Source organism: Mustela nigripes, chromosome 12, assembly GCF_022355385.1.
Source record: "Mustela nigripes isolate SB6536 chromosome 12, MUSNIG.SB6536, whole genome shotgun sequence".
In the NCBI taxonomy this organism is placed as follows: domain Eukaryota; kingdom Metazoa; phylum Chordata; class Mammalia; order Carnivora; family Mustelidae; genus Mustela; species Mustela nigripes.
Genome location: NC_081568.1, coordinates 44,858,618 through 44,880,489, shown reverse-complemented (window position 1 = coordinate 44,880,489; position 21,872 = coordinate 44,858,618). Strand labels below are relative to the sequence as shown.

The 21,872-nt window shown below is 37.9% G+C and overlaps 1 protein-coding gene across 3 annotated transcripts in view; it reads left to right on the top strand.

The window, feature by feature from the left end:
* Positions 1-21,872, top strand: part of FAM114A2 (family with sequence similarity 114 member A2) — a 34,490-nt gene that overhangs the window by 95 nt on the left and 12,523 nt on the right. For 2 of the 3 annotated variants that reach the window (XM_059417207.1, XM_059417208.1), the window contains exons 2-9: positions 4,254-4,498; positions 4,840-4,939; positions 5,391-5,483; positions 6,939-7,030; positions 8,166-8,300; positions 8,801-8,959; positions 9,800-9,923; positions 15,523-15,602. In XM_059417207.1, coding sequence (XP_059273190.1) covers positions 4,268-4,498; positions 4,840-4,939; positions 5,391-5,483; positions 6,939-7,030; positions 8,166-8,300; positions 8,801-8,959; positions 9,800-9,923; positions 15,523-15,602 — 1,014 coding nt within the window. In that variant the 5' untranslated portion in view covers positions 4,254-4,267. Of the gene's footprint in view, positions 1-10; positions 580-4,253; positions 4,499-4,839; positions 4,940-5,390; positions 5,484-6,938; positions 7,031-8,165; positions 8,301-8,800; positions 8,960-9,799; positions 9,924-15,522; positions 15,603-21,872 lie in introns of those variants that run through there. The other variant, XM_059417209.1, reaches the window with a different exon arrangement.

Below are 21,872 nucleotides of genomic sequence, written 5' to 3'. Positions count from 1 at the left end.
GGCTGCCTGCGAGGAGGCTGGGGAGGTGCGGGGGCTCGGGACTCGGGGCCTGCGGGTCCAGGAGGCTGGGGAGGAGGAGGAGGCCGTCTAGGGCTGGGCGGCTGACAACTCCCGGCTGGACGTGGAGGCTGGAAAGCGCTTTGGTTATTGAAGCGTTACGTTTGTGTGAGGAATTCTAGTTGTCAGCGTTGGAGAAGTTGGGAGCTCTTCCTGACCTCTAGTGTCCCGTTTGAGACCTGGTCTTGTATGTGGAAAGAAGTGAGAGCGCCTGTTTGTTCGCCTAGAGCCGTACTAATAACGACAGTAATGACACGACCACCTCCTCCGTCCTAAAGCCCCTGTTACCTCTTGGAGGCTGTGTGCCAGCCTCCGTTCCCAGCCCCTCGCGTACCTCAGGTGCTGGAATCCTTGTAGGAGCCCTGCCAGGCGGGCGTGCTAGCCCCGTGTTACAGTTGAGGAAGCGGGGAAGCAGCTAGGGGAACCGACTTCCTCGCAGTTACGGCCGTCAGGAAAAGTTGGAAGAAAGTCCGATTCCGGAGCCCGTGTACTTAGCTGCTACACTAAACCCCCTGCATTTTGGTAACTGTGTGGCTGGAAGTTCCCAAGGAAAATGGGGGAGGGGGTATATGTACATATAAATGTGTGCGTTTTTATTTTTAAGAAACAGGACTCAGCCGTTTAATTTTGTGTCCGTTCCTGGAGTCTTCCCACTCCAACGAAAATAACATACACTCACTACAGGATACTTGGAAAACTTACAAAAACCTTAAATACTGCGATTCCGTATACCTGAAATTTATTCCTTTTTTGTTGTTGCTTTTCCTGTTAGAGAATGAATCCGTTGAGAACAGCCATTATAATAATGAAAGTGACGGTGATGATAATAGGAACAGCTACCACCTTTCCACCTACCCTAATGTCTAGCGCATTCTAGATGCTCATTTAATCTTTGGTGCACAAATGAAGGAATAGACGCAGTGCTTAATATTTTGGAATATGCCCTTCCAGTCTTTTATAAAATCATATTAGTTATTTATGGAATATGTATATTATATATATTACACAGTAGTTACCCCTTATTTATGGGTGATATTTTCCAAGATGTGAGATGATAAAATGCCGATGAGGTGAATGATATAGACACTGTGATGTAGCATTAGGCTGCTGTTGACCTTCTGACAACACCTCAGAAAGAGGATCATTTGCTTCCAGACTGTGGATGACCACATGTACCTGAAACCTTAGATAAGGGGGACTGCTGTATATAGTATACTACTTATAAAATATATATTATTATGTAGTAATTTAGGAAGAGCATATAAGGAAAGTGAAATGATAGTGTAAAAAGAGTACATATTTATTTAGCCACAGAAAACATTGATTGAACTTTACACAAGAAATGTGTAGTCTTTTCTCTTAGGTTCTTGGAGTAAATGGGGCAGAAATTGTCATAAATTTATTTTTAATCTCCAAAACTTGGGTACATAGTAGGTATTCAAAAAATGTTTGCAAATGAATGAATATTTCAAAGTTGGTGTGTATATGTGTGGGTAGTTTCATCTGAATTTTTTTCTGTGTGTTTTGGTAATGTATAATGTATGTATGTCATATACCCATATGATCTGGGCTCCATGGTGCTGTGTAAATCTATCTTTCTAGGCTTATGGCTTTTCATCATTCTCCCTGCTATATTAACTACTGTTATTTGTCGATATTCCATGTCTGTCCATTCCATTCACACTTCTTCCCATGTGTCGTTTCCACACTTTTGAATTTTCTCATTGGCACCTTCTCCTGCCAAAATCCCAAGTGCCCTTCAAGGTAGGTGTTGCAAGCTCACATGTATACTTGGGCTGATCAGGTAACAAATGAGCCACGTAGGTTTAGGTGGAGATTACAGAGAACTAGAGAACATTATCCTGTCTAAAAAGGCCCAGCAACTCTTTGGTTTGAGCTGATTATTACCATGTTAAAAGTGGGCCCAGTGTTACCAGATATTTCAATTTTACTAGAGAAGTTGAAAGTCTGTATTTATGTATGAAGTCTGATATTTAAAAAAACTTTTTTTTCAGGATTTTATTTATTTGAGAGAGAGAGACTGAGAAAGCATGAGTGGAGAGAGGGGTAGAGGGAGAAGGAGAAGCAGACTTCCACGGAGCAGGGAGCCAGATGTGGTGCTTGATCCCAGGATTCTGAGATCATGACCTGAGCTGAAGGCAGTTGCTCAACCGACTGAGCCATCCAGTCTCCCTTGAAGTCTGATTTTTAAATGTTAGCAAATGATATAAAAGTTTGAACACTGTGCAGGCCAAATAACATTTAAAGGCTGGATTTAGCAGTCACATTCTCAGTTTATGGCCATTATTTTTTTGCTATTTCAGATACTTTGTGCGTGAATCCTATTCTCTGATTCCAGCAGACTTCTTTTCTGTTCTTTTAGCATTTTATATATACCTCACTTATAATGCTATTTCAAAGGTGCCTTTTGTTTTTGTTTTGAGAGGGAGAGAAGGAGGGGGAGAGGCAGAGGCAGGGGTGGGAGAAAGAGAATCTTAAGCAGGTTCCATACCCAGCATGGAATCTGACTCGGGGCTTGGTCTCACAACCCTGAGATATGACCTGAGTGGACATCAAGAGTCAGATGCTTAACTGACTGAGCTACCTCAGTGCACCTGTTGAGCTGCCTTAGTTCCTTTTTTTTTTAGCTGACTTAGTTCTTAATATGTCTTTCTCTTCTGTACACTGGAAACATTTGATGGCTTGGATTGGGTCTAATACTGCACTTGGTAAATATCGGGATAAAATACATGCTTATATATACCTGAGTCTTTGGTATATATGCATTTATTTCTCCTCTGGTTATCTTTATTTCTCCTCTACTTGGTTGTCTTAGAAACCAGCATCTGCGTCTTGTAAAAACAACAGTGATGTCTTGGCTTTAATTGCTAAAGAGCTGTACTTACGGAAGGGACTGAATTGGTTAGCGTTGCTACTCAAAAGCTGGTTTGATTTAGATTCTATCTGATAGCTTAAATTTTAAAATTTAATTTATAAATTGAGATAAAAGTAATGACTAAGATTTTTTAATAAGTCAATAAAAGGAAAAATTGATAAATTGGACCTCATTGAACTGAAAAACTTTTGCTCTGTTAAGAAGATGAAAAGATAAGCTATAGGCTGGGATAAAATGTTTGCAAACCATGTATCTGACAAAGGACTTGAATCTAGAATTTATAAAGAGCTCTCAAAACAGAAGAAAAAAAAACAAAGAAAATGAGCAAAAGATTCAAATAGGTATTTCACTGAAAGGGATATACAGGTGGCAAGCACATGAGAAGATGTTATATATCAAAAGCCATTATAAAAATACAGTTTAAAGCCACAGTGAGATTATTACAGAATCACTCAAAAAAGAACCACCAAATGGTGGTGAGAATGCTGAGAAACTTGATCACTCATACTTCACTGATGGTGATGTAAAATGGAAAGGGTAGCAGTTCTTCAAAACTGGCTAAGTACTTAACATGATCCAGAAGCTGCACTCTTGGTCATTTATTTCAGAGAAATGAAAGCTTATGTTTCAACAAAAACCCATAAATTAATGTTCATAGCCATTTTATTTGTAATAGTTCCAAACTGGGAATAGCCGAGATGTCCTTCAGTGTGTAAGTGGTAAAACAAATCCATCCATACCAAGGGCTACCGCTCAGCAAAAAAGGGAAGAAACTATTGATAAAACAACTTGGATGGATCTTGAGGCACTTATGCTGAGTGAAAACAGTTGATCTCAAAAGGTTACATATTGTATGAATCCATTTACATAACATCTTGCATGGAGATGGAGAGCAGATTGCTGTGTGGTGGTAGTGGGAGGTGGGTGGGGAGATACGGCTGAAAAAGGACAACACAAGGGATCCTTCTGATTGAACTCTTCTGTCTCCTGAGTGTGGTGATGGTCACACAAATCTATACGTATGATAAAATTTCATAGAGCTAAATACCCACACCTGAGCACCTGTAAAACTAATGAAATCTGAAGAGGCTAATGGGTTGTATCTATTTCCTGGTTGTCATATTACACAGTGGTTACAGTGGTCATTGCCCTTGGAGGAACCTGGGTGGAAGATACACAGATCTGTCTGTATTTCTTACACCTGCATGTGACTCTAGGATAATCTCAAAAAGCTTTAACAAATAACCTCCACCAAAAAAGCCTATAAGATTAATTTTTTTCTTTGACTTTTATTTTACAGGCAATGATCTAATCATGTCAGAGAAAGATGATACTGAGACTCCAGTGATAACTGAAGCAACCTCCACTCTTGAAGATGGGAACTGTGAGCCAGTCAAGAATTCTGAGTCTGTTGACCAAAGTGCCAAGCCAGAGAATAAATCAGAACCTTTAGCTATCACTCGGAAAAGACCAGAGTCCAAACCTTCCAGTGACCTTGAGACTTCAGAAGTTCTCCCTGTTGAGGCATCACAGGCTGTAGGCAAAGTAGAGTATCTGTTAAAACACTGGGATTAAAAGTTAAGGTTAAAAGGCATTTGGAACCAAAACCAATTTAAGATTGTATCTATTTGTTTCCTTTAAAAGCTGTAAAAAATTTTCTCAGTTTCATAAATGACTTTATGAGTAGTCGCCTTTGCTATATGGTACTTAAATACAGGTGACATAACATATGTCAGTCAAGCAATACAATTCTTTAGCTTAATGATATGTATTTCTTCACCTGTACTTGGGGCTAATAATTAAGATACCTTGTCTGTACACTCTCTTACTCTCTACTTTTCCCCTTTTCTGTTGCCTTTTGTTTTTCTACCTACGGGGAATAATAGGAGACTGTTTCCAAAGATGTACCTCAGACTGGATGGGGATATTGGGGCAGCTGGGGCAAGTCCTTACTTTCTTCAGCCTCAGCTACTGTAGCCACAGTAGGTAAGATCATTTGTCATTTTATTAATTTTTGTGTGGATGTTGCTACACATCTGTGTTAAAAATGACTTTGTTAATAATTCTTCCATGTTTACTTAAGGGCTTTATAGTTTGAGAATTCATTAGGAATGATGGACTGATTTATAGTATACCTGGAGTTTGCAGCATTTTCTCATTAGCATTTCTCATTAGAGTTTCTCATTAACGAGAAAATGAGAAATTGTTAATATAAAACTATTGTTTGGTGGTAAAGCAAGTTTATTGTGTTTTTTTGTTTGTTTGTTTTATTTTTTGGTAAGATTACACTCCCAAACATTAGGTATGTATGGTCAGAATAACATGTCTGTAACCATAGTGATTTTAAAAATCTACAGGATTGTTTTGGTTTGTTTCTTCAGTTTAGGTGGCTAATAGTAATATTCAAATGTAAAAATGTAACCATTTTTCTCATCAGGACAAGGTATTTCAAATGTTATTGAGAAGGCAGAGACTTCTCTTGGAATTCCTAGTCCCAGTGAAATTTCAACCGAAGTCCAGTATGCAGCAGGTCAGTATGTGGAAACATTAAGATCTAGAATTTTGGGTCAAAATGGAACAGTTCAGCTCATTTTTCAGTATATATTTAATGAGTGTCTGATATTCAGGGCATCATGGCACTGGTGAGAAAGGAATTTGGAATCTTTGACTAACAGAGGTCTGTGTCCTTTAGCCACTTTAGTCATCTATGAAGTGGGATGATCTATGTCAAAATACTGTTACAAACATTAAATAAGGCCATGAATGTAGAATATAACAATCTCCTAGCGTTGTGTTTGGTGCAAATGAGTAACAACCCAAGAAAAATTAACTAAATTTGACTCCATTGTGACACGAAAAAATATTCTAATATGTTTAGTTTTGGGGGTTTATTTTTTGTGTGTGTTTGGATTTTTATAAGATGGAATTTAATTTAATTTAATTTTTTTTCTTTTCTTATTTATTTATTTATTTGACAGAGAGCGAGAGAGATCATAAGTAGGCCAAGAAGTAGGCAGAGAGAGGGGGGAAGCAGGCTCCCCGCTGAGCAGAGAGCCCGACACAGGGCTCCATCTTAGGACCCTGAGATCATGACCTGAGCCGAAAACAGAGGTTAACCCACTGAGCTACCAGGCATCCCAAAATTTAATTTAGATACCTGCTTTGATCAGTGTGCTCTTACTTAAGCCACAGAAGACAGAATTATAACCAGGAATCAAGGTGGCCTGGGACCAGAAAACAGGAAACTTTTCAGGCCCTGATTTTGCTTTCTCTATCACTTAGGGGCTTTATTGTCTCTCACTCTTGTTTCTCTTTGATCGTCTTATTTTTTTCTCCAATAAGCACAATTTTCTGGGATAAAATTTCAAATAGGCCATATTTTAAAAAGTCAGATTTATTGATTTTATAATTTGTATATATAATTGAATGTAATATATATGTAAATATATAATTTATATACAGTAATGCTTATTCTTTTTATGTACAGTTCATGTGTTTCAACGAGCATACAGTCTTGTTTACACAGTAGAATCACGGTCCATTGTGATTATACAGTATAGAATATATCCTATATGTGTATTGATAATCAAAATACAACAATATTTTTATCACCCCCCGAAAGACTCCTCATGCCCCTCTGAGGTCACTCCCATCACTTACTCTCAGTTTTTGGCAACTGTTAATCTATTTTCTGCTTAAATTTGACTTAAATTTGACAGAAGATCACATACATGGAAACATACAGTATAAAATGTATTGTTACAGATATCAGTAGTTTGTTCAAACAACTGGATTTCATTTTTGAAATGAAAATGAAAAAAGCTATGTTTTGGGTAAATAGTTTAAAATAATAAAACAAAAAGGGCTAAGGTTACCCTGTGTATTGGAAGCAGGGTCTAGTTTCTAATATTTCACATAGATGCTGATAAAGCAGTACTATTTACGGACCATTCCTTCATGTTTACACATCCCTTTCCTCCTGTAGGAGAGACAAATGCCAAAGAGAATGCAAACTCCTTCCCATTGACTGGGCCATTTGGTGTATTCTCAACCATCTCTACTGCTGTTCAGACCACAGTGAGTAAAATGCATGGTGGACTGTACACCTCTGTGAATATAGTGTTTTTTGTTTTATCTCTTCCTTTTTTTCTTGAAAAGCCATGACGACTGATTACTATTATGGGAGTCCAAATTGCTGGATAGATCACTTTGACCTTAGTGGAAGAGTGAGAGCTCCTTGAAAACGTTCTTTAAAGAAGTAGAGAGCAGAAAATGAAGAGTAACAGAGAGGCAATGTACATAATAATTTATGGAATATGAATTCTGAGTTTGGTGGCCTAGAAAATGTCCCTACTTTACAAAATATTTTTCCCCATAATTGCGTAACTATAGATGATTAGAAACATTTTTAAAGGATTTTATAGGAAACATAATGTCTGTCTTAATGAGAATAGATAACTAGTACTACTTAATTTTAATTTCTTGAAGTAAAACATATATACAGAAAAGTGAAGTTATAAGTATTCAGTTTGAATTTTTATAGTGTGAACACACTCAGACTAAAATTCAAACATGATGTTACATCATAGGTTTTCCACCTTTGCCCTCTTCCAGCCATCCGCTTCTTCCTTTTGCCCATCAAAATAACCACAATCCTGACTTCTACCATCATAGATTAATTTTGCCTACTTTTAAACTTGACATAAATGGAATCATACAGTAAGGTACCTTGTTGTGTTTGGCTTTTACTCAACATTATGTTTGTATGATTTCTCTTTGTGTAGTGTGTGTGGTATATTCCATTTTCTTTGCCATATTCCATTATATGACTATGTAACATTTATTTATTCCATGGTTGGTGAGTACTGGGGTTGTTTCCACTTTTTAGCTTTTACAACTAGGAATGCCATGAACATTTTGTATATCTTTTGATGAGCCTCTGTATGCAACCATGTATAGAGTTGGTTCATAAGGATATTCATGTGGTTAGTGGTAGTGGATACTGACATACAGTTCTCCGGAGTGTTTGAACCTGTTTATAGTCCTAAAAGCAGTGGATGATTGTTTTAATTGCTCCACATTCTTGCCATTGCTTAGTGTTGTAAGCCACTATTTTATATAATCAAAACATGAATATGTCTTTTTTCAGTATTACTGTAATGAATTTAATTACTGAATGTAACTGAATGTAATTATTGCATGTGTTTCCTAGGGAAAGAGTGTGATCAGTGGGGGTTTGGATGCCTTAGAATTCATTGGGAAAAAGACAATGGATGTAATAGCAGAAGGGGATCCTGGATTTAAAAGAACCAAGGGTCTGATGAACCGGAATTCTACATTGTCTCAGGTACTATTTGTCTTTACCCATTTACTTCATGTTTCTGTTTTGATCTGTATTTTTGCCTGTAGTAGACCTTGTTAATAATGCCTTTTGAAAAATTTTCAATGATATTTTTATTAAGGCTTTTTTGGGGTGGGAATGTGACTGATGAGAGCTTTAGTGTTTAGAAAAATGCCTAGTTCTTATTTTCCTCCTCTTTCTTTTCTGTAAGAGGCTCCTATCAGTACAACAGAAGGCGACAAGCCCTTTTAGAGTTGTTGAGTACATTAATGTTTAAAGCACTCTCCATCCGGTTCCTTGGTGTTATTTATTCTGTCCAAGATTGAATTATGTGTGACCATTTTTTCCCAGCAGTTCCTTAGCCTATCAGATTTGAATTGCCATGCCAGGAATGAAAGGGCACTGGTCTGTCCTGTTACCATCTCAGCTTTGCTTCCTTCAGCTCTCAGAACTCCCCCTTGAGCTCACATTACTTGCTGCAGGGTAAGCCTCCACCTTTTTTTCAGGTTTTACGAGAGGCAAAGGAGAAAGAAGAGCTATGGACCTCCAATGATGTTGCCTTGGAAACGGACAAGAAAACTCATTATGGGCTCCTCTTTGATGAATTTCAAGGCCTTTCGCATCTGGAAGCTCTGGAGATGCTTTCCCGAGAAAGTGAAATAAAGGTAATTCCAAATCAGCAATTTCAATTGGATGATCTCCAAACAAAGGAGCGCTGCATAGTTTCGTCTGTTTGTACAGTTGGAAGATGAAATGTATTTCACATGGAGGCTTGAGACTCTTGGAAAATACTACACCACAATAAACAAATGTTTGAACTAATTACTAGAAATAGAATGAGTCAGGTGTTATTTCTTTTAATTTAAATAGAAAAGGATAGGGAACCAAGAGATCTTAATAGTACATCTGTGTTTTCCCTTTGCCTTGGTCTTTTTTTTTTTTTTTTTTTTTTGATAGTCTCTCTGGCTTAAGCTGCCAATCTGGATACAATTACCTGTTAGTTTTTAATTGATTCAAGACTGTTTAACTTCCCCCTAATTTCTTAGCCATTGTTAAACACAAATAATTCCTGGATGTTTCTGGTTTTTATTTTTATTTTTATTTTTTTAAAGATTTTATTTATTTATTTGACAGACAGAGATCACAAGTAGGCATAGAGGCAGGCAGAGAGAGAGGAGGAAGCAGGCTTCCTGCCGAGCAGAGAGCCCGATGCAGGGCTCCATTCCAGGACCATGAGATCATGACGTTAGCCGAAGGCAGAGGCTTTAACCCACTGAGCCACCCAGGCGCCCCTGTTCCTGGTTTTTAATTTTTTCTTTTTAAGTATAAATTCTCCCTATCTTCCTATAATGACTGATCTCTTGTATTAAGATATTTAAAGAATAGTTTGTATTGACTGGTGAGCTCATAATTTTATTTTAATTTCATCTGTAGCCTCTTCTCCATTTGAAAATGTTTTTTTCTTTTGTACTCTCACAACTTTTTATTATTTTATATCCATTCAGGTGAAATCTATTCTTAATTCTCTAAGTGGAGAAGAATTAGAGACTCTAAAACTTGAATTGGAGCAACTCAAGGAAGCATTTTCCCTAGCAGAGTTCTGTGAAGAAGAGGAAGAAGAGAAAAAAGGTAATATGAAAATCCAGTATTTGAGTGGAAGGGATGTTAAATGTTTATATGCAGTGTATTGCCCTTGAAACTAATTATTTTCTCTTTAATTAACTAGTCTGATTTTATTTTTTGCTGTCTTGCCCCTGACTAGGTATTTGTATGAGTAGTTGGTCTTAAGTGCATATCTTTGCCCCACTTCTCCCTTCTGCCCCCCAAACTGTGACTTCTCCAGGTCTCATCTTGCAACTCACAAAACTGCCTGCTTTTTTTGCTTAGAGAATCGCCCTTGTTAGATTCCTGCCTCAGTCTGGCTGGTCATCCCTGTGAGCTTTTATATCCCTAGATACTGCTCCTCTGACTCTCTGACTCCAATGATCCCTGTCCTCATCTTTAATTCAGGCATGCAGGGTGGCGGTTATCCAAAATGTAGGTGATGATTTGTTTTTGTATTTTCCAAAGCTTTTTTTAAATGCCATATTCTTAGTATCTGCATACTCCTAAAAATATTAGTAATTATCAGGAAACAAGGTCATTTACATAAGGCATAATTTCTAGTCAACTGAATCTTAAGCTTTTGAGAGTTGTTTTATTTTAAAGTTTAGCTGGAAATATTTCTAATATGCATTATACACTAACTTTTTTTAGTAGAATCTAAGGAGTACAGTTTTTTTGCCTTTTTTTTTTTAATGAAATGATCAGTTACAAACATTAAAAGTAAAAATAAAAAACAAAACCAACATTAAAAATGACTAGAAAAATTCTTTCAGGGTCCATCAAGACGTATGAGTCAATCACTCATATGGTAGATTAAGTTAGTGATTTGAAAAGTGTGGTCTGCAGATTCTTGGGTTCCCAGGATCTTTGCAGGGAATCCATGAGTCAAAACTCTGCATCATAATACCAAAATGTCTTTTTTCTTTTTAAAAAATGTGTTATTTTGACATTCACACTGATGGTGCAAAAGCGGTGGTGAGTAGAATTACTGGTGTTTTAACACAGATAAGACAGTGATACCAAATTGTGCTAATACTTTATTTTCACTCCCATGCATTCATAGTAAATACATAAATAAATAAAATATTTTTAAGGTGCCAGTTTCATTTAAGCTTGTCCTCATGAAACAGTAACAGTGATTTATCTCACTGAGTCTTGACCCTTGAGTACACTTATTTTTCATATTTGTGTGATGCATACTGAAGTTGTCTCAAGGAAAAGCACTGTTATTTCAGCTGTAAGTGCAAGTACCTGTTTTTTCATGGGACACTATTTTTATTTAAAAAGATTGCAGTCACACAGACTCTTCAGAGCAGGCTATTTGGTAAACATTTTCTTGAAAATGAATGAAATGAGCCTTTCTTGACGGAAAAATATTTGTGAATAGTAAAATTTAAATTAACCTAAAGTTAGAATTTTGTAAAACTTACGTTTGTTGCTGTGGTGAGCTTGACAGCTTCCTAGTGCTTACAGATTTTTTTGATGAAATTCGTGGTCGTAGTAACAAATTTGATCTCCTAGGCGTATTTAAATGTGATGGCATTTAGAAGATTTGCATAATTCAGAGAATCAGTATTTTCCAGATGACTAATGAGTGGTGTTGCAAAGTCATATCTGGGCAAAAAATAGACCAGTAGATTTTAATTTAATGTAACTGAATTCAAAATTTCATTGTGCGATTTCAGGCTCTACATTATAACTAGCCTTTAAGACTATTTGTTGAGTTTTGGTGTGGTATTAAAGAATATCCACAATTATCTGCAAAGGCAATTAAAGTTGTTCTCCTCTTTCCAACTATGTGAGCTTGAATACACCATGTACTTAAAACAACATATCACAACAAAGTGAAGGTAAAAGCAGATAAAAGAATCCAGCTGTCTCTAAGCTAGGCATTAAAGAGATTTGCAGAGATATAAAACAGTGGCATTCATCTCACTAAAATTTTTCTTTTCTGGAAAATATAGTTGTTTTTCTTAAAAATTATGTCAAGTGTATTTAAGGAATTCAAACATTTCAGTTTTAATTTTTAATATGATAAGTGTTGACAGATATGTAACTTACATTAAAAAAGAACTTTTTGAGAACCTCTTGGGGGTTCTCAAAAAGTTTTAAGAATGTAAAGGGGTCCTGAGATCAAGGTGTTTTTGAGAGCTGCTATATTAAATTATCCTAAACTGCTATGCTTTTAGAGATGTTTCTGTTATTTTTCAGAATTGTGCATCTTTATGTTCTGTGCATTTATCTGTCCATCTTTTAATTCTCTTCACTTTCAGTGAGATTGCTTCTAATACCCTCTGAATCTCATTTTCTATCTTTAATCAGCTTTGGGTGGAAAACCAGTTAACCTACTCTTACTCAAGTTGTATATTAAAAGGAACGTCTGACTGAGAGTCTTAAGGCCTTTCTTTGAGAGAAGGAGGTGAAGTAGAATGTATGGATATTATACTGAGAGATAATTCCTCTTTTTTGTTCCCATCTGTGTTTTGTACTGCTTTCTAAGAGGTCGCATTGGCTGGTTATATAACACCTTGCTATATATTCTATGTAAAGATACTGGTCCTGATATAAAATGGCACTTGAATAAAAGTTTTTAAGCTTACCTGAAGTATTGAATAGACAGTATAGCTTAGTGGATGAAAGGATGGGTTTTGGAGTTAGACCTGAGTTCAAAATCAAGATCTGCTGTTTCCTAAGTCATATGACCTTGGATAATTAACACTGAAATTCTGTTTTCTCATCTTTAAGAAGAAGATGCTAATCCCTCTCAGGTTGGTATAAGGACTAAATAAAATATTTAAGGTCTGATACATGGTAAGCACTTAACAGATGGTGGCTGCTATTTTCATTATCAGGGTGGCATAAGTAAATAAAGATCTGTGCTTAGCAGGAAATCCATAAATTAATTTTTATTTACTTAAGTTGCTCCATTGTTCCTAACTAAACCCAAGTGTGGCAGTCCCCAGTTATTTATAAACTTAATTTATTTGTACATAATACCATTAACAGTATTTGTTCAATTTAGTCAACATCTGGCTTTGCATAGTAATCAGAAATTACTATGTAAGTACCATTCTGAGGACTCTAAGGCGTTTCTGAAAAGAAGGATTTGTGTCTCTGATATTTTTCTCCACTACCTGTTTGCCAGAGATAGAGGGCTCTGAAAAGAGAGCACTACAGTGCTACACACTACCCTCCCCAACAGTTTTCCCCCAGGGATTTTGGGTGAAAATGCAACACTGACCTTGGTATTACATTTCAATGAAAATGTAAAAAAAAAAAGGCTGTGGTATCAAAGGGGAGAGGAAACCACAGAAAATGGAGACCCCAGCCTCTTCTAAGTCCCACCAAATCTCTAGCCATGCCTCCTTTCCATCCTCACACTTTTTTCCCCCTCTTTTTAAAAAAGATTTTATTTATTTATTTGTAAGAACGAGGTGGGGAGAGAGAGAGAGCGGGCACACAAGCATAAGCAGGGGGTGTGGCAGGCAGAGGGAGAAGCAGACTCCCTGCTGAGCAGGGAGCCCGATGCTGGACTTGATCCCAGAACCCTGGGATCATGACCTGAGCCAAAGACAGACATTCAACCTATTGAGCCACCCAGGCATCCCTCATCCTCACACTTTTATCTTAACACAGCAACTACTTTTTACACTTAGGTCTGTGGGGCGTACATGACAGGCTCTCCAAACATTTTTTGATCAACCTTAGCAATAAAAGTTTTTTTGAGTACTTAGATTTAGTGTATGTACATTTGATGTTTATAAATTATATATATGTACTGCTATAATAATATATTACATATGTTCTAAAGTATACCCTAAAATAGAAGTTTTTAAAAGGAGAAGACAACTGTCTACAAATAAAATGTTTTGTTTTTCCCCCAATACTTTATTGGATTATTTTGTGAGCCCCTTGGGGTACATGGATCCCAGTATAGTATCAGATACTCCCTTGCTCCCAGATAATTTAGAAGCTTTGCTAGGAAAACAAAATGCCTGTTAGATTTTAGATTTTTAGGCAGTAGAATTTGATTAGGTGTTACTAAGAGGAGTGATATAGGTTACAGCTATAGTATTTAGAAGACCAACTTTTCCCAACCCTTTTATAATGAGGATCACCAAACTATTTGAATTCTGTCTTGAACACCAAGAGAGAAGAGAAAAGGGATAGCAAATGGAGAGGGAAGAAAAGATGGAATTTTTTTCCTAAGGGTTTTGGGGAGAAAATAGGTATGAAGAAGTAATCATTTGCCCTGGTAAACCATAAACCGGTGATTAAGAAGTACTTGTATAGATTATAAGTGCTAGAAGATTTCTATATACAAGAGTTCTTGCTACATTGTACAGTTAAGAGAAGCTTTGGTCTGAGGAAATTAAGTAAAATTTAGATGAGTAGAAAGGAAAACAGCATTTCTAGCCATTTGTTTGGATGTGGGTTTTTTTTTTTTTTTATATTGACTCACCTATTTGCCTGTATGTTTCAAATATAAGCATAATATGTTTCCCATCATCTCTTAGGCTTCTTAACCCATAGCTTTATTACCATTCTTCCAACACTGTGGAATCCCTTTTTCTTTTCCTTTCTTCTTATCCATCATTGTCTCCTGCCTGGATCCTCAGCCTTCTGCTCCCCTTCTTGCTCCCAATTAAGTTCATCTCCACCCAGGAGTCAGAGTGGATCTTTCTAAAATTTCAATTGGACATACCTGTCTCTCTTTAAAATCATTCAGTGTCTCCTCACCCCCTTAATAAAAAGCTGGGATTCCTCACCATTGGTTTTTAAGGACATCTTTTACCTGGATCCTACTTAATGTTCTAGCTCCGTTCTTACCTCTCTTCTCTCCCTTACATTAAGACACTTCCAAACATATTAAACTTGTTTCCGTGCTTTCTTTCACCTTGGTATCTTTTGCTTGTTTTCACTGTCCGGGACTCTTTTTTTTCTCCTGGCTAAGTTATACTCACTTTTTATATCCTGACTTAAATTCCGCTTTCTTAGAAGAACAGACATAGTACCTGCTTAGTACTCTGCCTTCACCAGTTCTCATTCCTACATCTGGAATATAATATAAAGAGCACAGGATTTGGACTGGAGTGGAAAGGCCAAGGTTTGACTCCTAATCTTTGCTGTGCAATTTTGTGGAAATAACCCCTTCAAGCCCTAGTTCATCTCTAAAATGGGATAATGATACTTTTTTGCAAGCCTATTGAAAGAATTCATTGGCATATATAGAAGGATTCTGTAAGCACTAACGCACCATGCTCATTTAAATTGCTGTTACTATTAGTGCTGCTGCTCCTGCCATGCCTCTCTTCTTCTTCTTACCGCCCACCACCCCCATCCCTATCAGTCTTTCTGCAGTGTCTTAAATAGGACTTGAGTTTTGTTTTTGTTTCTGTTTTTTTGTTTAAATATTTTATTTATATATTTTCAAAAGAGAAAGAGCACGAACGTGCATAAGCTGGGGGAGAGGCAGAGGGAGAGAGAGAAGCAGGCTCCCCAATGAGCAGGGAGCAGATATGGGGCTTGATCCCAGGACCCTGGAACCAAGACCTGCACCCAAGGCAGATGCTAAACTGACTGAGCCACCCAGGTGCCCCTGTTTGTTTGTTTTTTTTTTCAGGGGACGAAGACTTTACCAAAGAGATAACAGATCTATTTTCCCAGCTGCATGTCTCCTCCAAACCCGAGAAACTTGCCAGGGTAAGTTATTACTTGGTGATTTTCTTTCTTTCTTTCTTTCTTTTTTTTTTTTTCTTGTGTTGATTTAGTAGATAAAGAATATAAGATTTTAACTTCGTGGCAAGGGTGTCAACAAACTGGGGGTATATTCTGAGTTCCATATCTTCTACCTGCCTTCTGCTATGACAGGTTAGCATGCAGATCTCACATCTGCCCTGCCTGCCCCACACTTCTGCCACCCTCACCTGTTTTCATTTGGAATGCTGCTTATCTGAAAGCTCTTATTAGGCCACAGGGTTGGCAGCCTTTATGAGACCAGTGGGCTTACCTCAATTGAGGTCTTCCTCTTCTCAGGGCTCTGAGTGATTCAAAGATGATGGAATGTGGCCCCAGTCCTTATGGACTGGATGGAGGTTATCATTTCCCGCAGCACAGTGACCCTTTAGCTTGTGCAAATGAGAGTCCCTTGGCCTAAGCCTTGGTCTTTGATGGTGGTGTCTGAGCTATCCTCACACATTTGGAACATGGAAGGGCTTTAGTCAAAGTCAGTAGGGAGGGTCTGTTTTCAGAGCAATACTCACCTCGCATATATGCCAGTGCCAGCTCATGGGACACTATCCACTGGGTCTTGAGCTGCTTGCTGCCTCTTCACCATCCTCTCCCAGTCTCTGGAACCATCTCTGGACCAGTTAATGGCAGGCATACATTGCTGCCTGGCCAGGATAGCCATTATAGTCACTTGCATACCACAGGGCAAGGAATGTGATGCTTGATTTGCTAGCCCACTTTGTCATGCCCAGTGAAAATGCTACATTCCCCAGGAAAATTTTCAGGCAGCTCATCTTCCTTGTCTCACCTGTAGCACTTGACCTCAGCACTTCTAGCTTGTATCATGGTAGTGTTTTTTGAGTTGGAAATAATATCAAATTTAGAGAAAAGTTGCACAAATAAAGCAAATAAAATACAATATCTTTTATGCAGATACACCCTTTGTTAACAGTTAACTCCATACATTTAATCATTTGTGTTTGAGCATTTGTTCTCTCATTACATGTCCTATCCCTTCCCCCCCTTTCCCCTTCTTCCCTTTCTCCCCTGTACAGCACCACACACGTACACATGCACGCATGCATGTTGTTATTATTGGGACTGTAATTGTAAACGTGATAGCCCTTTATTCATAAATATTTTAATATGTACCTACTAAGAATACAGATATTTCCTTATGTCACCACAGTAGTTCTCACTTGCTCTAAACTTAACATTGACACCATATTTTTTTTTTTTAACAGATTTATTAGAGAGAGAGCAAGAGCGTGAGCAGGGGAAGGACCAGAGGGAAAGGGAGAAGCAGACTCCCCACTGAGTAGGGAGCCTGACTCAGGGCTCGATCCCAGGACCCAGAGATCATGACCTGAACCGTAGACAGAGGCTTAATGGACTGAGCCACCCAGGCATCCCTGATACCATATTTTTATTTAATCTCTTGTCCACTTGTCCACATTCTGATTTTGGCAGTTGGCCCCAAAATGTCCTTTGAATCAAATTTATTCCTCTAACATTGGAGCTAGTACATAATCATGAATTGTGTTTAGTTGTCAAGTACTTTTATTCTCTTTTAATATGGAGTAGTTCCTCATCTTTCCTTGTCTTTTATGATGAGAAATAACAAACTCCTTTCCCCCTATATAAATATAGAGTATTCCTCATTTGGGGTTTGTCTTGTGTTTTCTCATGACTAAAGTCAGGTTATGCCTTCCCAAGCAAGACACTTCATAAGTGACATCGTATCCTTCCCAGGCTATCACACCTACAGCACATGATGTCCATCTTCCCCTTATTGTGATGTGTTGCCTGATTTCTCACTGTATTCTTACAAATTTTCCCCTGTGGTACTAATAAACTTTCTGTGGGAGACATTTTAAGACCAACAAATATCCTGATTCTTCAATTTCCCTCTTAGATTTGGCATCTATGCATGGTTCTTGCTGCATCAGTGTTTACTGTGATGATGTATTCTAACCCCAGCATTTGCTCCACACTTATCAGTGAGCTTTGGCATTCTACTATAGTTATGAGCTCTCCCTTCTCCTGTTTCTTTATTTATTATCTGTTATTTAATATGATCTCACAGGTTTCTGTTTTTTTCCTTTGGTTTGTGATTCATTACTGTTTTAGTTAGTTTGATATTCAGATTGTCCTTCAAATGGACTCCTGTGTGACATGCACTTATCATTGTTTGGAATATTTCCTTATTTTCTGTCATAACAAGATACCCTGGACTCACTTTGTACCTTCCATATGCCTTCCCTGGAATCAGCCATTTCTTCAAGGAGCCATAGTTCCTTTTTAATAGTCCAGGCTAAGATGTGGGTAGTGGATGTGCTCTTCTTCACTGCTATGGTGTCTTTGCTTCTAGGCCTTGTGGGCAGAGCTAGGAAATGTACTCAGGTACACACACCCCTGTATTTGTACATGCACATACATACATATGTTAGAGATCATGAGTTCATCCTGACAACTCCCAATTTCAGTCCATCCCAGCAGGGTTCTTCCTGCCTTGCCTTTCCTCATGACACGTTTGTGTCTCTCTTCTTTCACAGAAAGAACCCCATCTCCCAACTTTAGCGCATGTCCTTATTTCCTCAGTTCCATAATGCATCTGAAATAGTTTCATTGCTTTGCCCATTCTACTATAAAAACAACCTACGGAAGGAATATATGATTTATTTGCTATCTCCGTGTTAATTTAATTTTTGAATATATAGAGTATTATCATGTTTCTGAAAGTCAAAACTGTATAATTCCCATCCATTCCATTTGCCCTTCCCCTTTTAGATATTAAACTTTCTTGCTTTTTGGCATGTCCTTCTTGTGTTTCTTTTTTTAGATAAGTAGATGTATTTTAAAGATAAGCAGATATATTTTCTTTTTATACAACAGTTTAACATGCTTTGTACTTTAGCATTTTGCTTTATTCTCTTAACCTTATGCATATGTATTTTTATAAATGTGTCATAAGTTGTTTTTATTTGTTTTTTTAAATGTGTATACCTTACCTCCCATCCTAAATCCTTTTTTTTTTTTTTAAAGATTTTATTTATTTATTTGACAGGTAGAGATCACAAGTAGGCAGAGAGGCAGGCAGAGAAAGAGAGGAGGAAGCAGGCTCCCTGCTGAGCAGAGAACCCGATGCGGGGCTCCATCCCAGGACCCTGGGATCATGACCTGAGCTGAAGGCAGAGGCTTTAACCCACTGAGCCACCCAGGCGCCCCCCCCTTTTTTTTTTTAAAGACTTACTTATTTGAGGGATAGAGAGAAAGAATATAACCTGAGCTGAAATCAAGAGTCGAATGCTTAACTGACTGAGCTACCTGGGTACCCCACCTTCCATCCTAAATCTTAAATTTCTTCAAGGCTAGATCTTTGCTTTATTGGTCCTTAAAATCCCAAATGTACTATTTCTTACTTTGTGGTGTTGAGTAAGTTGTTTATCCTCTTTATAAGAAAGGGATGATATAGAGTTCTTGTGAAGAATTAATGTGTTAGTTAATACACACAAAACTTTTATGGAGTCCCTGACTCATTGTAAATGCTCACCATTAATTGTCCTATGTATGGAAGCTAGCCTCATGTATTATACATTCAATTATTTGATAAATACACATATGTCAAGTAACTTTATTTTGCTAGGTGCTAGGGAAATACTAATTAAAAAAACATAATTTGTGTACTCAAGGAGATCATAATAAGTTATTTTAAAAAAGCAAGTAACCCCTTAGCTGTTTGGTACTACTAGTCATTCTCTGGAAGCAGTCTTCACATTGTTTACATTTTGGGTGTCGAGTCATAAGAGGTAGAATAGTTAAAGATCAGGGCCTGATTTTCCCCAAGGGTTTATATGGGATACTGTGTCATAAAGGGGAAAAGCAATGAAGCAGGAGTCTGAGAACACAGTTCTGATTCTTATTCTGATACTTGTGATGTGGGCAAATTCCATTTCTTTTCCTTTTTTTTTTTTAATTTTTAAAATTTATTTATTTATTTATTTGACAGAGAGATCACAGTAGACGGAGAGGCAGGCAGAGAGAAGGGAGAAGCAGGCCCCCTGCCAAGCAGAGAGCCCGATGTGGGGCTCGATCCCAGGACCCTGAGATCATGACCTGAGCTTAAGGCAGAGGCTTAACCCACTGAGCCACCCAGGCCCCCCAGATCCCATTTCTTTTCTAAGCCTCGTTTTTTTTTTTCCAACTGATAAAAAAACAAGTTGGTTGTAGAAACTAAGCTCCAAGGTGTCTTTTTTTTTTTTTTTAAGATTTTATTTATTTATTTGACAAACAGAGATCACAAATAGGCAGAGAGGTAGGCAGAGAGAGAGAGAAGGAAACAGGTTCCCTGGCGAGCAGAGAGCCCAATGTGGGGCTCGATCCCAAGACCCTGGGATCATGACCTGAGCTGAAGGCAGAGGCATTAACCCACTGAGCCACCCAGGCGCTCCTCCAAGGTGCCTTTTAATTCTAAGTCTCCAGGCCTCTCCAGTGGGAAGGTCTAGACTGAATTCTGGGTGTGAGGCCTGGGTAGTATTGCATATTTTCAAAAGGTATGATAAATTACCTTGATTTGGCACAGTAGTTCATAATGACTTCAAGAGCATTCATTCTGAGTATGTGCTGTGCCTACTTAAACATCTCCTTCAAGTGTACTACATTTATGATACCAGTTTTCTTCTTTTGTGTGGCCTTATCTTCATTTTTCTTTCTTCTTTTAATCTGACACAAATCAATCCCTGGTTTTTCTCTCATTTTATCTCTTCAAAGGAATTGCAGAGTATTTCACATACTATTTAGACTGTTAGTCATCTGTTAGGATTCTTTCCAGCCTCATCTCTCACTGTTCCTCTTTTCTCAAAATCTCACCACTCCAACCTCATCTTCTACCATGCTTCTCCCATATTGGTCTTCCTTCTGTTCCTTCAGTACACCCACCTGATTTTCCTCTGCTTATAGCTCTCATTGTCTAAATATTTGCATGGCTGACTCCTTTTAGACTTCAGATTTTGGCTCAAATTTCACTCCTCGAGACCCTCCTGACCACCCAAGCCAAGTCTGCCTTCTCTTCCAGTCCATCTTTCCATCTCTCCGTTTTATTTTCTTTGCTAATTTGTTCATTTGTTAATTGTCTTTCTGCACTAGAGTAGAGAAGAACAGGACCATGGTTTCTATTAGTTGCCACTGTACTCCCAGCACCTAGAACAGTGTGTTGTAAATATTTATAATGGATGAACTAATTAATAAAGGCCCCATCTGCGCTGGTCTTACTAGTTGCTTCACAGTTTTTGAGTTTTCTTGTTTCCAATCTTTTATATAGTTATTATTTTTTTTAATTTGAGAGGTTAATGCAGAGGTTAATGCAAGTTAATGCAAGTTCTGATCTGAACTTATAGATCAGAGCCAGATTGTTCTTGAGGGGTTTTATGGGAGTTCCTGTGTCATAGGAGAAAGAACCTTTCAATGAATATCTGGGTACATGGGTTCTGCTCTAGGTCATTCATGATTTAGCGTTGGGTGTAGCCCCATCTGTTGATTTTAAAGGCTCAGCCTCAGTGCTGTATGTTTAATAAAACCTGTGATTTTCATTTCTCAGCTGGAATGACTCTTACAGTCTTCTTTGGATTCCTAATTGCCTAGTTAAAGCTCTGAGTGCGTTCTGTCTGTATAAAGTTCCTCAAGTGGATGCCTTCATTTAATGACAATAAATCTTTTCTTAGAATCTAGGACACTCTCAGTTGCAAATGACAAACTGTAGTCAGACTGGCTTAAGAAAAAAGGGGCATTCATTGGCTCAAGAAACTAGAAAATCAAGGGGCAAGACTGACTTCAGGCATGGCTCTCTACCCAGGAACTCTACACCAGTCCTCACACCAATCTCTTGACTCTGCTTTCTTCTGTTTTGGCTTTATTCTTAGAGAATCTTTTCCACATCCTGGTAGGATAACCACTGGTAACTTCAGGCTGACTTTTTTCCAACAGAAGGGGGGCTTCTCTTCCCCAGTAATTTTATCAGATGTCCTGAAACTGATGCTCATTGACCTCGGTTAGGGTCACTTTTCCATCCCTGGATGGGTGTATGAACAGGGGGTTAATATTCTTGGTAACTAAACCTGAATTATTTGCCAACCCTTCGAGCCAGAGGGTGGGAGCAACCCTACCCAAATCACATGAGCTGAGAAAAATCTGGAACCTCCTACCAAAAGAAAGGAGATATGAATGCTGGCTAGGTAAAAACAGTAG